We start from the raw sequence: 12,353 nt of genomic DNA, 5'->3' as shown, positions 1-12,353 counted from the left end.
AAAAAAAAAAAAAAGTGATTCTAAAGTGGTATTGTGGACAGGCACTGAAGGTTGGACGAAGGGTGGGAAGACAGGCAGAAAAGCATTTTAAGCAAAGGAAGGATGTAAATTATAAAGGGTCTGAAGAAAAAAAAGGAAGGCTTGAGAAAAGGTCGTTCGTGTCTGAAGGCACCACTGGCTCTACTTTTGGCCCACGCTGTATGCAACTTCTATGTACTATTTACCTCATTGCTGTCAGTGTGAACAGGCTCAATCCCGTAAGAGAAGATGCCGTCTGAGAACATCCCACTTTGAATTAAAAAATAAAATAGGCCATACACAAGATGAATATGTTATACAGTGCATAAAAGGTTAAAGTGGGAACGGTGGGGGGGCTTACCACAGGCCGTGGCAGGTGGAGAGAGCTGCCCAGGACTCTGGCACACCGCGTAACCTTCCCTGGTAGTAGCAGTGCTCCCCTCCCTGCAGACACACAAACATGAAGGTTTCACGGAACCTGTATCCCACACACCCACACCCACCCACACATTCTGCAACTTCACATCTTGTCGTGATAGATGAGCTGCGAGGTTAAAAAAAAAAAAAAAAAATCTCCCACGGCGGAAACGTTTGTGACCTACTTGTGCCCCGTACTCATCTCTGAATGACAAGTGAGGTGGAAGTTGAGCCTTCCTGGAAGGAGCTCTTCAATAAATCAACACAGGAAGTCTTTTGGTACTTGAAGTAGTACCAGCCCGCCACTATTTGTCTTACTTGTGTTCAAAAAGTGTCAACCAAGAGTAACACCAAAGGAATTTAATATTTTAGGTTGATTGGAAAATAACGGAAACGTATTGCATTCACCAAAAAAATAAAATAAAAAAGAAAAATCATAATTTTTTTTTCTGAGTAATTTTTTGAGGGACTTTGTTTTTTTCATATTTTTTTTAAGTTCAAAAGGTTTTGAACACATTTTTGGACATGAAAGTAAATAATGCAACATACAAGATCTTTCAATGCAAGTTTAGATTACTTTGGAGGACTTAATCTGAGATGAACGAAGCCGTCGTCGTGCTCCTTGTAAGGAGGTGTGCTATTCCAAAAGAAAGGCCCAATTCGGTGACGCACGACCCCAAGCGCATCACGCCTCCCACGTCCCGCGTTGTCATGTGATGCCTCCGTCAAGCAGCGCCACAATCTGGCCTCCGTGCAGGACTCCATCTCCCTCCATCCTTCCTCACAGCACACGGGAACACTTTTTACTCTCATTTTCCCTCTTCTCCCCCCCTCCACTCTTGTCCCTCATTCTCTCTGCTGCCAAGAACTTAATGACGCTGCGGCGCTAACTGGTTGCCATGGAGACAGACTCGCCATTGGTCAGGAGGACACGGAGGCAGAGCGGTCGGGTGGCTTGTTGGGCAGCGAGGCGCAACATTAGCATGCCTTCTGGCTAGTAGAAAATATATGAAATCCTCTGTGGACATCATTTTACTGTTATTTGTACAAGATGACAATGTCTCCAAGCAGGTGCTTTTTTCCTTTTCAGGCATACGTATGAGCACGAATGTAACATCCAAGAGTACAAAATGGTTGCGTGGTAGACTATTTCTGAAGCGCTTTCCAAAAATAGGACACATGGTGACAATTAAAACCATCAGCAATATGTAAAAATATCCTAAAAGCAAATGTCTGGATTGGTGGAGCCTAAAATAGACACTTCATGAGATAAACCTGCACAGATGTATTATAGCATTGTAGATTTAAGGAATGACCAACGCTCCAATTAGATGGCTCGGATTTCATTCCTGCACCCTGTGGCTGACCAATGAAAAGCTGGCATATTTTCTGATGCTCGTATTTTTGATCTATAGTCGAAACAAAGTATTCCGATTAACATTGCATTTGTGGAAAATGAATTGAGCTAAAAAAAAATCCACCTATTTTTATCCATATTGCCCTGTATTGCCACCTGCTGTCGACTGAAATTGACGTCAGAAAGCCCACGGGCTCAACAGGCAAAACGTCACGTGACCGAACCCAGAGAACAGGCCAGCCCGCTTCCTGACTACTGTTGAGCAACACAACACCAACTGTGGCCAACATTTGCTATTTCAGGTTCCTACCATTGACTGCAAGGGTCGGCCGTCCGGCGTAAAATGGCGCTCCACATAGTCGGAAGACAGCAGGTGACTGCAAAGATAGGACACATGAGGCGCTCCGCTCCGTGTGTGTCTGTGTGCTTGCCTAAGTGTGTGCGTACGAACGCTAATGTGAAACATCTGCAGCGATGAAAGCATCAACATGTCCGTACAAACAAGCTGAGCAGGCAGTACTAACTGGTTTAGTTCCAGGTCCAGCGTGAAAGTACGTCCGAAGGCTTCCACCTGGAAACAGCTCTGCGCCAAGTGGACGGCCTGTCCAAAAAACATTTAAAAAAAAAAAAAATCAATCAATCAATGACGAGACAGTGTGCTGATACGTCAAAGCACAAAAGATTTCTATTTAAGTGAGCCGTACTTGTGAAGCACCGTGAATAATGTGAGAGAATCAATAGCGCTTTGAAAGCATCCCACCACTTAAACTACGATGATGGATGATGGTGGAAGTTCTCACGCTGGATGCTGGCCAGCGTGGTGAGCGTGGAGGTGGAGAGGCGCTGAGAGGGCTCAGCAGAGAGAGAAATGAGGGGCAGACTAAACAGAGAGGATCCGAAAGCACCAGGGGGAGCTTTGATGGAGGCTGCAGTGACTCACTCGGCTTTTACAATAAAATAGATCACAACCCACATGCATAAAGCGCATAAGAATTTATGGAAACAATGATCATACTTTGACTGGTAACATTTCAGGAGTTCAAACGCAAATGCAGACGTCTCCATTTTTGTTGAATTTGGAGAAATTTGTTATAAATGAATACTAACTAAGAAATTAATAAGATAATTTGGAAGAATTATGATTATTTTCTGAACTCATTCGCTGCCAGACATTTTCAGACCCTCTTTAAATTTTGAAAAAATGTGCAAAATATATAAATAAGTTCCTGGTATTGAATGGCTGGACTGTGAAAAGACAAATAAATATTTATTTGTCTTTTCACAGTCCTTAGCAGTAAATGAGTTTTCAAAGCGAGTGTCATGGCATCATCTCTCTTGGACTATTTCACACAATCAGTAAGTAACACATCTCAAAAATGTTTCAAATTCAAGAGCGGCTGACGTCCAAAGGCACATCTGATAGAAGAGAGGCTGGCGGAGTGATTTCAAAGTGCTAACAGCAATAGACCAACCAGTGGAAAAGCCTCACTGTTATTTCCTAGTAGGCTAGCAAGCACTTCCAAATATGGCTTTGGCTCCCTCCCACATTCCAAAAACCTGCATGTTAGGTTAATTGAAGACTAAATTGTGAGTGTGAAAGCTTGTTTTGTCTAAATGCAACAAGCACCGGGTGTATACCCCGCCTCCCGTCCAAAGTTAACTTGGATCCACATCAGCTCACCCACAGCCCTAATGGGCATAAGCAGTATGGAAAATGGATGGATGAAGCGGCTGGAGTTAAGTGAATAATGGAGTAAATACAGTTCTACAATTCCACTCCACTCCAATGTTACGTGACAGGAAGATGTTGAAAATGTATCCCAACCCCCGAAGCACACTTGCTAAATATTTTAGGAAACAAAACCGCACCAGGCGCAGACACGTAGAATAGTGATTTATCCAAACTCCTGCAAAGCTTCCACACCTGGATGACATCATCTTACATGCGGCGGCACACCGTCACGTGACAGGAAGTAGCTGACAATCAAGCATCATCAGATCGCTCCTACAAGGCCTGTGCCTCGCTGCTGGCACCGACCCTCTCCATAATTAATGGGGACATACTTCAACACACCACTGAATAAATGAAGCCACTGGGAGCCCCGGCAAACCCCCCGGATGATGCGATGTGACGGCAAACAAAGGCCCGGCACACACGGAAAACACGCAAACGCCAGGAGAGGAAGCCTGTGTGCAACCGAGCTCGCGCACAAAGCAGGTCAGGCGGCGTGAGCGAAGGCAGTGAGGCGAGCCGCATTGACATTCCAGGGGATTCTCACTGAATAAATGGGTCAAAAAAGAACAGGCGCAGGCTGAATAGACGCCACATAACATAGTTGAGCACAGTCGAGTAGCTGCAGAGAGATGTTGGACGCAACGAGAGGGAGACTGACAGGCTGTCGTCTTGATGCCGTCACGCCCACACGTGTCAAGACAGGCATGCTAGCAAAAGTACGCCTGTGTTTTAAGATATCCTCGGAGGAAAAAATCATCTAAACTGCTACAGTAACCGGACGGAATAGAAGACATCAGGCGCCTGATTATGAATCCTAAAACAAATGTACATTGTTTTATCCGCACATATGGAGATATTGGGAGAAAAACAGTTGAAGACATAGCCGAGACACTGACAAGAAATGAAATACGCTCTCGATTTTGCATAGACATACTGTAGCTAGACACATTGGAGACAGGAAGACGTACAATATATGGAAATAGGTGTGTAGTCAGGTATAACGTGAAGAGAGACATTTGTTGAGTACATTTAGAAGAGTTGTCGCAAGACACTGCAGGCATTGCTAAGATGTTCACAAAGGTGGACCTAAAGGAGTGACGTAGTTGATGCGCACATGTACAATGAAGATTATAATAGACTATAGAATATTGTACCTATTTATAGAAGGTATATAATTGACATGTGCATCCACTTCATGTGACATTTTTGTTTGATGGTGTACCTTGAGATTTTTTCGGATTCAAGACACATGCTTTGGCTCATTAAAGATCGGGAATCACTGGTTTGGACAATGTTTAGATGGCCTGACAGTAGAATATCTAATTTCATGTTAATGATATTTTAAAACGTGTCATGCCGTGGCAAAACTAGACAAAACACGAGATGAAGGCATGACCGAGGAGCGTGTCAATCATTTGTGGGCACATACTGCAGCCATGCGAGACACCGAGCAGTCTTTTGGCTGTACATTGCAAAAAATACAACAAACCAGTAACTTGTAATGTTTGAATAACTCATGCTAGCAATGTAACAGCCGTAGATAAGATCACCTTATTTATGAACGTGCACTTTCACATCAATTAGGGCCGTGGCTTTAGTCAGGGAGGCGAGAGTGGGCGAACACTACTGCATTACCTCCATCCTGGTTTCGAACTCACCGAGGTGTGTTCCGTGTTATTTTTCACTCTGGTGTCCAGGTGCCCATGAGCCATTTCCTGCTCCGACTCAGTCCTCTGCACCAGACGTTTGGGATAGGTCACCTGGGCCGCGGTGTCGCTGGCCTCCGTCCTCTGCCCGGACCATGACAACCAATCCCAGGCGCCTCCATCCTGGCCTGGGCTCCTGTTTGCACCTGGAAGGCAAACAGCACAGACAATTCTGAGTTTACATACATGTTTATAACAATGCAAAAAGTCATCAAACGAGTAAAAGTAAATCTTTTGGTAAGCAACTGAAAACCAATTGAGCATTTCATGTGTACATCTGAATGTGAAACAAACCTAGCGCACGCGTTTTCATGAAAAAAAAAAAAAAAGATTCCTTACACATTTGTGTAGACTTGGAAGACAGTTAGGAGTATTCAATGAACGTGGTTGTGTACGCCACAAATAACTTTGAATCTTCAAAGACAATTTTGAGTCTTTAAAATAACTGAACATATAGACAGATTAGTCTTAACTGAATCAAACAAAAACCTTTTTTTTTTACAATGTTTAAGTTTTCATTAATGACTAGAGGCATGGTACATCTTTTTGCTGACACTAACAACAACCGTCTACGACAGCTACTTTCTACGACGTATTGTTGAAAAGTAGTGAATTAAAAAACCCTTTTGTTTCCTAGCATGATAAGCAATTTTGAATTAATTGACGTTATTTATTATTTTGAATAATTTAGTTTTCCATTGACCTAACACAGATGATTTACACTGTGGGAGGAAGCTGCACTATACTCGGCTAGAACCCACGCAACATAAGTGCTCAAACATAGAACCTTTTTGGCAGCAAGGCAACTGTGGTAACCATCCACCCATTATGCTCACAAGTGGTCCTTAATGCAGCTCAGGGGTGTTGCTGTACCGCTTATAGTGGCATCTCTGAAGAGCTAAATGGCATTGCAGTCGTGTTGCACAAGTTGTCACGGTGCATCCCGATTGGCTTAAAAGCAAGGAGTTGGTTGCACATGAGGGGGCTGCAGTAGAAATCTGTCTATGCAGCAAAACACAACACATCCAGGCCACGCCAGGCATAGCCACCACATAACCGAAGCACATTGTTGATGCTATACTACAAGTGGGTGCAAAGAGTGGCACTGGGCAAGTGTGCACCTCCCATCCGCCTGCCAATCATCGTGTCTCCTCTTACCTGCCACCGCCAGCCGCGCGCCCACTGCAGCAAAGAGCAAGAAGCACCGCACCACCAGCATGGTCGTCACACATTCCCGCCGGTCACCGCATGCAGGCCCCCAAAAGCGTCACCGAAGCGGACAGAAGAAGAAAAAACGTAAAATAAAATAAAACAAGGATGGAAAAAGACCAAAGGTTGGTAACTGCTATGGTCCGCCTGGTACCATCATCTCCCCTCCTCTTCCTCGTACATTTAGATAAAAAGATGACATCGGATCATCGGGTTTTTTTTCTCTTTTTATGGCGGCGGGGGTCGATACGGAGGATGGATGGTGGTGACGATCAGCGAGAAAGAGCCGCCGAGCGAGAGGAAAACGCGCAGCACCACGGAAGCATCGCTCCGCACCGTGCGCGTGCGTACGTACGCGTGCTTGCGGTATGCGGAAGGGGGGCTGCGGCGTGCCGGGGAACGTGGGGAAGCCGTGGGATCCGCCCACTTTGGGGCTAATTAGCTATCACAGTGGTGCCTTGAAATTCGACTGTAATTTGCACATAACTGGAAAAACTCGTAGCTCAAATCTTTTCCCCCCATGAAATGAATGGAAATTCCATTAACTCCGTTCCAGAAAAAAAATTCTAATGTGTTCTTTAATAAAAAAAACATCACTATAAATTGTACTTTTAACAATATAATTGAATAAAATGTAGCGAATGAAAAATGTTGTGCTTCATGGTTTAATACAATACAATACATCTTTATTGCTTCAACCCAATTCACTGAGCTGCTCCTTCTGGTGTGACTACCTTGGGCACCAGGTAGTATCATATATCGCACAAATGAGCATAACTACCTTGCAGAAATTCATTTGTACTTCATTGTGGCTATATATTTAAACACCGGTAGCTATTGTGCGCCTACCAACAAATAACTATTAAAATTGTGTTCCACACAGAAATGTGTTTAATATCGTGTTTGTGGAGAACAATTATTGTGCTGTATGTACACAATATAACTGGCATAAATGTATTACATGTGCCCAAAAAAAGCAGCTGCAATACTGTAACACTTTGGTTATTCACATGAAAGACAATGATGGCATTTTACTTTTGTAAGTTAATTTCTACTTGATTGTGTCTGTCCTGAGGCCTGCTTCTAATATTTTGGTTGCCTTTTTCAAAGTGGGTACCTCTCCACATCCACGGCATGTCATGTCTGCTGGGATATTTTATAGTCATCCATGACCATATATTACCATTTATTCTGCATCACACTGATACAAAAAAACACCATATATATATATATATATGTATATATGCTGTATCAATTACAGCTGAGCATTATTATATTGGCTCTTACTGTCATGTGGCCTGAGGAGTGAGGACATTTAAGTATCCAATACCTTATAGCTTTAAGAAAAGCATGCATCTTATAAGCATTAAGAAAACCTTGCAAAGCAGTTACAGTAAGTTGTCCAGCAGACCTCCTGTTAATGTAGGCACACTACTGTGAATATTTCATTTGCCTCCTTTCGGGACAAGAATATAAGCACAAGGAACATAAGAGTATGGTTGCCACGGGTGGGGGAAGGGTAGGGTTGGAGGGGTGAGTAGCAGGGGGCTGGTGCACTGAACACTTCATTGGGTACACCTGAAGAGAATAATCTGATCAAGAATGAACTGAAGTTAGATTTGTAGTGTTGAGTATACAGTATGTCGTGTGTTCTGATAGTGACTTAGACATAGCAGTAAGGTAGTCACATCTCTGAAATTCTGAAGTAGAAATAAACACACACACAAAAAAAACAAGCATTTTAATCAGCTACAGATGTGTTTTTGCTAAATATCATATTTTTATTATTCATCCAGGTCTAATTTAATAGGCAGAAAAATGAATATGAGTAAGTACTGCTTTTCCCTCACAGTAACTGCAAATACACAGCACTCTCTGCTGTGCAAAGAGTGACATCACACCTAGCAATAAGTCTACATTAAGGAAAAAATATCCTGTAGCTGCCCCAGGAGGAAAGTTCAAGTGTTACAGCAGTACAAGATTGAGCCACACACAATACTGTGTGAGAGAGAGAAAAAAAGCCCCCTCATATTTAGATATTTAGGCCTTTTATGGCCTTTAGGCGGTTGAAATAAACAGGATGAAATCTGTGACTAATCTTGGCAGCCCGAAATCTCAAGACACCACCATAAACACAGTAAATTATGTTCTATGACTATTATATTTATACTTTTTTCAAGAAACGGTGTGTGAAATGTATAAAAATGTTTCATTTTAATTAAAAATAATATTTTGACGTTTTGGTCATAAGTATCAAGTAAAAAAGTAACATTTACAAGTACATACCATACTATTAGACTTCAGTTGAATGCAATTGCTGTAGTTTCACTGGCTTCTGCCTTTATCCTAAATGAGCACAATGACGTCACAGCAAGAGACATCGCATGCTGCAGCCACTTAAGCAATTAAGAGGCTATAAGAATGGGCGGAAAGTTGAACGCTGGTTTCATTTATGAGACAGAAGTCTAAAAAGCTAAGACTTAAAAAAAATGAGTGAAATGTGTGAGGTTGAACCTGCAGCTGGTTGTCCACAGGTAAACGAGCAGTTCAAGTGTCCTCACGCAGTATGTGGCGCCATTTTCTCCAAGCTGAGAAAGCTAGAGCAGCATGAAGCGATTCACACCGGAGCTGTAAGAAAACACCTTTTTTTAACAAACAAAAAAAATCATGTAATACGATGATTTTTTTGTTCCTTATGACGAATGAATACACTCAGCGTCCGTGGCAGTGCACTGTGAGCGGCTGCCGTGGTCGATTCACCCGGAAATCACATCTCAGCCGCCACATGAAGCAACATGGTGGTGATAAGCAATTCAAGTAAGTCACATTACATTAATGATAATTTTCAATGAATAAGATGTTAAAGCTCTGGCATGATGGGTTAACCTTAGCAAATTGCCCTGTGAGCAAAGTCGGTTGACGAGAACTACAGAAAATGGCAAGCTGCGGCTTAAAATTCTTTAAACTAGCTATAAATGCTAATTGCACCCTTAAGGGCGGGGGAAACATGCGTCACAACGCAAGGTGCATCCTGGGATTTGTAGTTATGCGATCCATTTGTCTCATCTGAAGGCATGCAGTCGTTTGGAGAGGCAATGCCGCAAATCTAATTCAATTTGGCACATTTTTTCGACTATTGCTATTAGAAGAGTGCCTAATTGTTTGAAAATCATAAAATGCATTTTTTTAATGAAAATGTGATAGGCAGTCTTTAAGTTGTAAAAGGAAATTGCTACAAAACGTCAATATAAGTATACTGTTGGGTTTGTGGAGTCCTTTGAGACTTTTTTTTCTGATATAGCTATACAAATTTGACTTTACTCTGCATTAAATATGTTTGTGTCTTCTACCTCTTCACCACACAGGTGCGAGTTTGACACTTGCACCAAGACTTTCTTCCAGGCAGACAATCTGAAGAGGCACATGTGCTATGGCCACGGTGAAAAAGACAATTACTTCAAGGTAATCTCCTCCAGATGGCGCCCAAGGTCCAAAATAGAATGTATGCATATTTCCAAGAAATCCATAGCCACGTCGTGCCACTCGACTTTCTTTGCCTCCAGTGCACTCAGGCTGGCTGCTCCCAGACTTTCAAGAAGAGATGTCACTTCAAGGTGCACCTGCAAGAACACGGCCTGGCTGTCAAGTTCAAGTACGTTTTGCTCATTGAGACAATCTTGTTTATTAGACAACAGCCTTTTAACTCATTCACTTCCAAAGACAATTTTATTTTCACAGTCCAGACATTCAACCCAGCAACTTATTTACATTTTTTTCCCCAAAATGTTTTCAAACGTTAGGGTAAAGAGGGTTTGAGAAGTGAATGAGTTAACACAACACATCACATCACATAACATTGCGGACACAGGAGTAACCTGGGGAAAAAAAATTGGACCAGCTTTTACAAGCGGTGTAAAAGGAGTGCCAAAGGAGCAAATTTGAGGCATATAAAAGGAGTGCCAAAGGAGCAAATTTGAGGCATAAAATGGTGCATTCAGGAATCATTCTTGTGGTCTTTACGTTTCAGGCCCCTCATTCTTACTCACACCTCAACCAGATTAAAACTGATGTCTTATTAAATGATTGCGAATTTTAATCACTCAAAAATGCCTGGAGTATGACAAGCAACAAAACATTTGTACTGGTTTTAAAATTCCACTTACTTGTTGTTGTCTCCCGCAGGTGTTCAAAGAAGGAATGCGGTGCCCTGTTTGACTCCCGCAAGGCCCGAAATTCCCACGAGAAGAAGCATGCAGGTTGTCAACTTTATGTGCAGCCTCATGCGTGCAAAAGTGTGATGCGGCTTCTTTTTACAGGTTACCGCTGTCTGGATGCCAACTGTCAGGTGGTTGCCTCTACTTGGAGCTTGCTTCAGAAGCACATGGTCAAACACCCATGTAGGTATAAAGTGTGTTTAAAGAAAAAAAAATCAATTTCAATGTTTTTTTTTGTTTTGTTTTGTTTTTTTTAGCGACATTTACATGCCAAGTCTGCAAAAAGGTTTTCAAGCAGGCCAACACGCTGCGGCGTCACAAGCGGGTCCACGCCACACACAAGCCGGTGCTGGCGTGCCCCCGTGAAAACTGCCAGGCCTACTTCTCCACCACCTTCAACCTGCAGCACCACATCCGCAAGGTGCACCTGGAGCTCCTCAAGTACAAGTGCTCATTCCCAGACTGCCCGCGCACCTTCACCATGCGGGTATGGAACATGACACCTTATCCAGCCATAACTGTGAGACGGAAAACATGAATAGTTATTTAATTTCCCTGCTGTGCTTTTATGTTGCTTTAGAAGTGCTAGAAATTGTACGTTTTTACTTTAGCCAGCTTGTTGGATGAATTAATTTACCCAATTTTGCCCTCATGATCAATATTGTATTTTAGATTGTGGACTGGGGTAGCTTATGTACTGCATTTGTTTTGATTTTAGATTTGATGATTTAAAGTGAAATAGGCTTCCATTGAAAAGCAATGACTGTAGGAATTTAAACCTATCCAAACCACAAATGTAAATGCATGTTTCCATTGGAAAGAATTTAAAGGGTAAAAATTACAAGAAATTTTCTAAATCACAATGGTTACTTTTAGGAATTTTTTTTTCCCAGGGAAAGACAGTAATTTTTGCTTTTAATATTAACTAATTGCAATCACATTGTTTACATGGGGAAAACTACTACAGTATTGAAACAGTGTATTCAAAATCATGTAATGGCAAATCTCTAGGCAAATAGTTTTAAATGTATGTATGGCAAAGGCTGAGATGTTAAAGTGAACGCTGTATATAATTTCTGAGCACTAAACTTGGACATTCCACAGGAGAGCATGATTAGACATCTGCTTCGACATGATCCCGGTGTCGTCAGGCAAAAGGTAAGAAATGAGTGCTGTTACTAAAATAAAATGCATTAAAAAAAAAAATGTTCCCCTAACTTTTGCCTTAACTACAAAAATGCCATCGGACAGAATCGCCCCCGTCCCAGGAAGTCGTGGCAGAAGCGCTTGGACGGCAATCATCTCCCCCTGGTGGAGGACAACCTCAACCGTCTGTTTGCGCTGCGCATGCACATCTCGCGCCGACCCAAAGTGGAAGTGAACCTGGCCGGCCTGTTCAACGAGCGCAAGATCCCGCATTACGTCGACCCAGAGGTCAACCTGCGCGAACTGTTCAGCATCAAGAGGCCGCCGCCCATCCACAGTGAGGTGGCGCCACTGAAGGGCTAAGTTGAAGCCAACTTTCCTTTGGAAATTGGGTCTGTTTTTGGTTGCTGTTGGTTAAATGTAGCTGATGTACATTGGTATTTTAATTTGTGGTTCAATATGATTAGTTGTCATTAAGAATGGAACATCTTGTTTGCAATGTATGAAAAAGGTGTTGGCCCAATAAAAATGAGTTGAATCTTTGCCTGAAA

The 12,353-nt window shown here is 42.5% G+C and overlaps 2 protein-coding genes across 8 annotated transcripts in view; one reads left to right on the top strand and one right to left on the bottom strand.

Moving 5' to 3' along the window:
- Positions 1-9,390, bottom strand: part of LOC147134447 (disintegrin and metalloproteinase domain-containing protein 11-like) — a 22,310-nt gene extending 12,920 nt beyond the window's left edge. For 5 of the 6 annotated variants that reach the window (XR_015090102.1, XR_015090100.1, XR_015090101.1 and 2 more), the window contains exons 1-6: positions 6,392-8,699; positions 5,186-5,379; positions 2,317-2,393; positions 2,103-2,169; positions 380-462; positions 225-288 (exon numbers count right to left, since the gene is read on the bottom strand). Coding sequence is in view for 3 of the 6 variants with exons in the window: in XM_086055369.1 (XP_085911495.1) it covers positions 225-288; positions 380-462; positions 2,103-2,169; positions 2,317-2,393; positions 5,186-5,379; positions 6,392-6,452 (546 nt within the window). In the remaining 3 variants the exon portion in view is untranslated. Of the gene's footprint in view, positions 1-224; positions 289-379; positions 463-2,102; positions 2,170-2,316; positions 2,394-5,185; positions 5,380-6,391; positions 8,700-8,728 lie in introns of those variants that run through there. The other variant, XM_086055370.1, reaches the window with a different exon arrangement.
- On the top strand, positions 8,847-12,353 carry 42sp43 (P43 5S RNA-binding protein). Of its 2 annotated transcripts, none has more exons than XM_086055377.1 (9): positions 8,847-9,072; positions 9,171-9,259; positions 9,808-9,904; positions 10,006-10,094; positions 10,625-10,698; positions 10,759-10,839; positions 10,914-11,143; positions 11,761-11,814; positions 11,908-12,353. In XM_086055377.1, exons 1-9 carry the CDS (start codon positions 8,932-8,934, stop codon positions 12,163-12,165), a joined length of 1,113 nt encoding a protein of 370 aa, XP_085911503.1. In that variant the 5' UTR covers positions 8,847-8,931; the 3' UTR covers positions 12,166-12,353. The 2 variants fall into 2 exon arrangements, with proteins under 2 accessions (XP_085911503.1, XP_085911502.1); XM_086055376.1 differs by having other exon boundaries at positions 8,851-9,072; positions 9,159-9,259.

The sequence above is a fragment of the Filicampus tigris genome, chromosome 16 (genome assembly GCF_054856515.1).
Source record: "Filicampus tigris isolate MCC_2025a chromosome 16, RoL_Ftig_1.0, whole genome shotgun sequence".
Taxonomy (NCBI): domain Eukaryota; kingdom Metazoa; phylum Chordata; class Actinopteri; order Syngnathiformes; family Syngnathidae; genus Filicampus; species Filicampus tigris.
Note: the sequence above shows the minus strand (reverse complement) of the source record. Positions and strands in the feature narration are given on the sequence as shown.

Coding starts and splice junctions, on each gene's coding strand:
- 42sp43 (XM_086055376.1), top strand. CDS start 8,932: ATGAGTGAAATGTGTGAGGTTGAACCTGCAGCTGGTTGTCCACAGGTA. Junction 9,073..9,158: donor AAGCGATTCACACCGGAGCT/GTAAGAAAACAC, acceptor GAATACACTCAG/CGTCCGTGGCAGTGCACTGT. Junction 11,144..11,760: donor CGCGCACCTTCACCATGCGG/GTATGGAACATG, acceptor GACATTCCACAG/GAGAGCATGATTAGACATCT.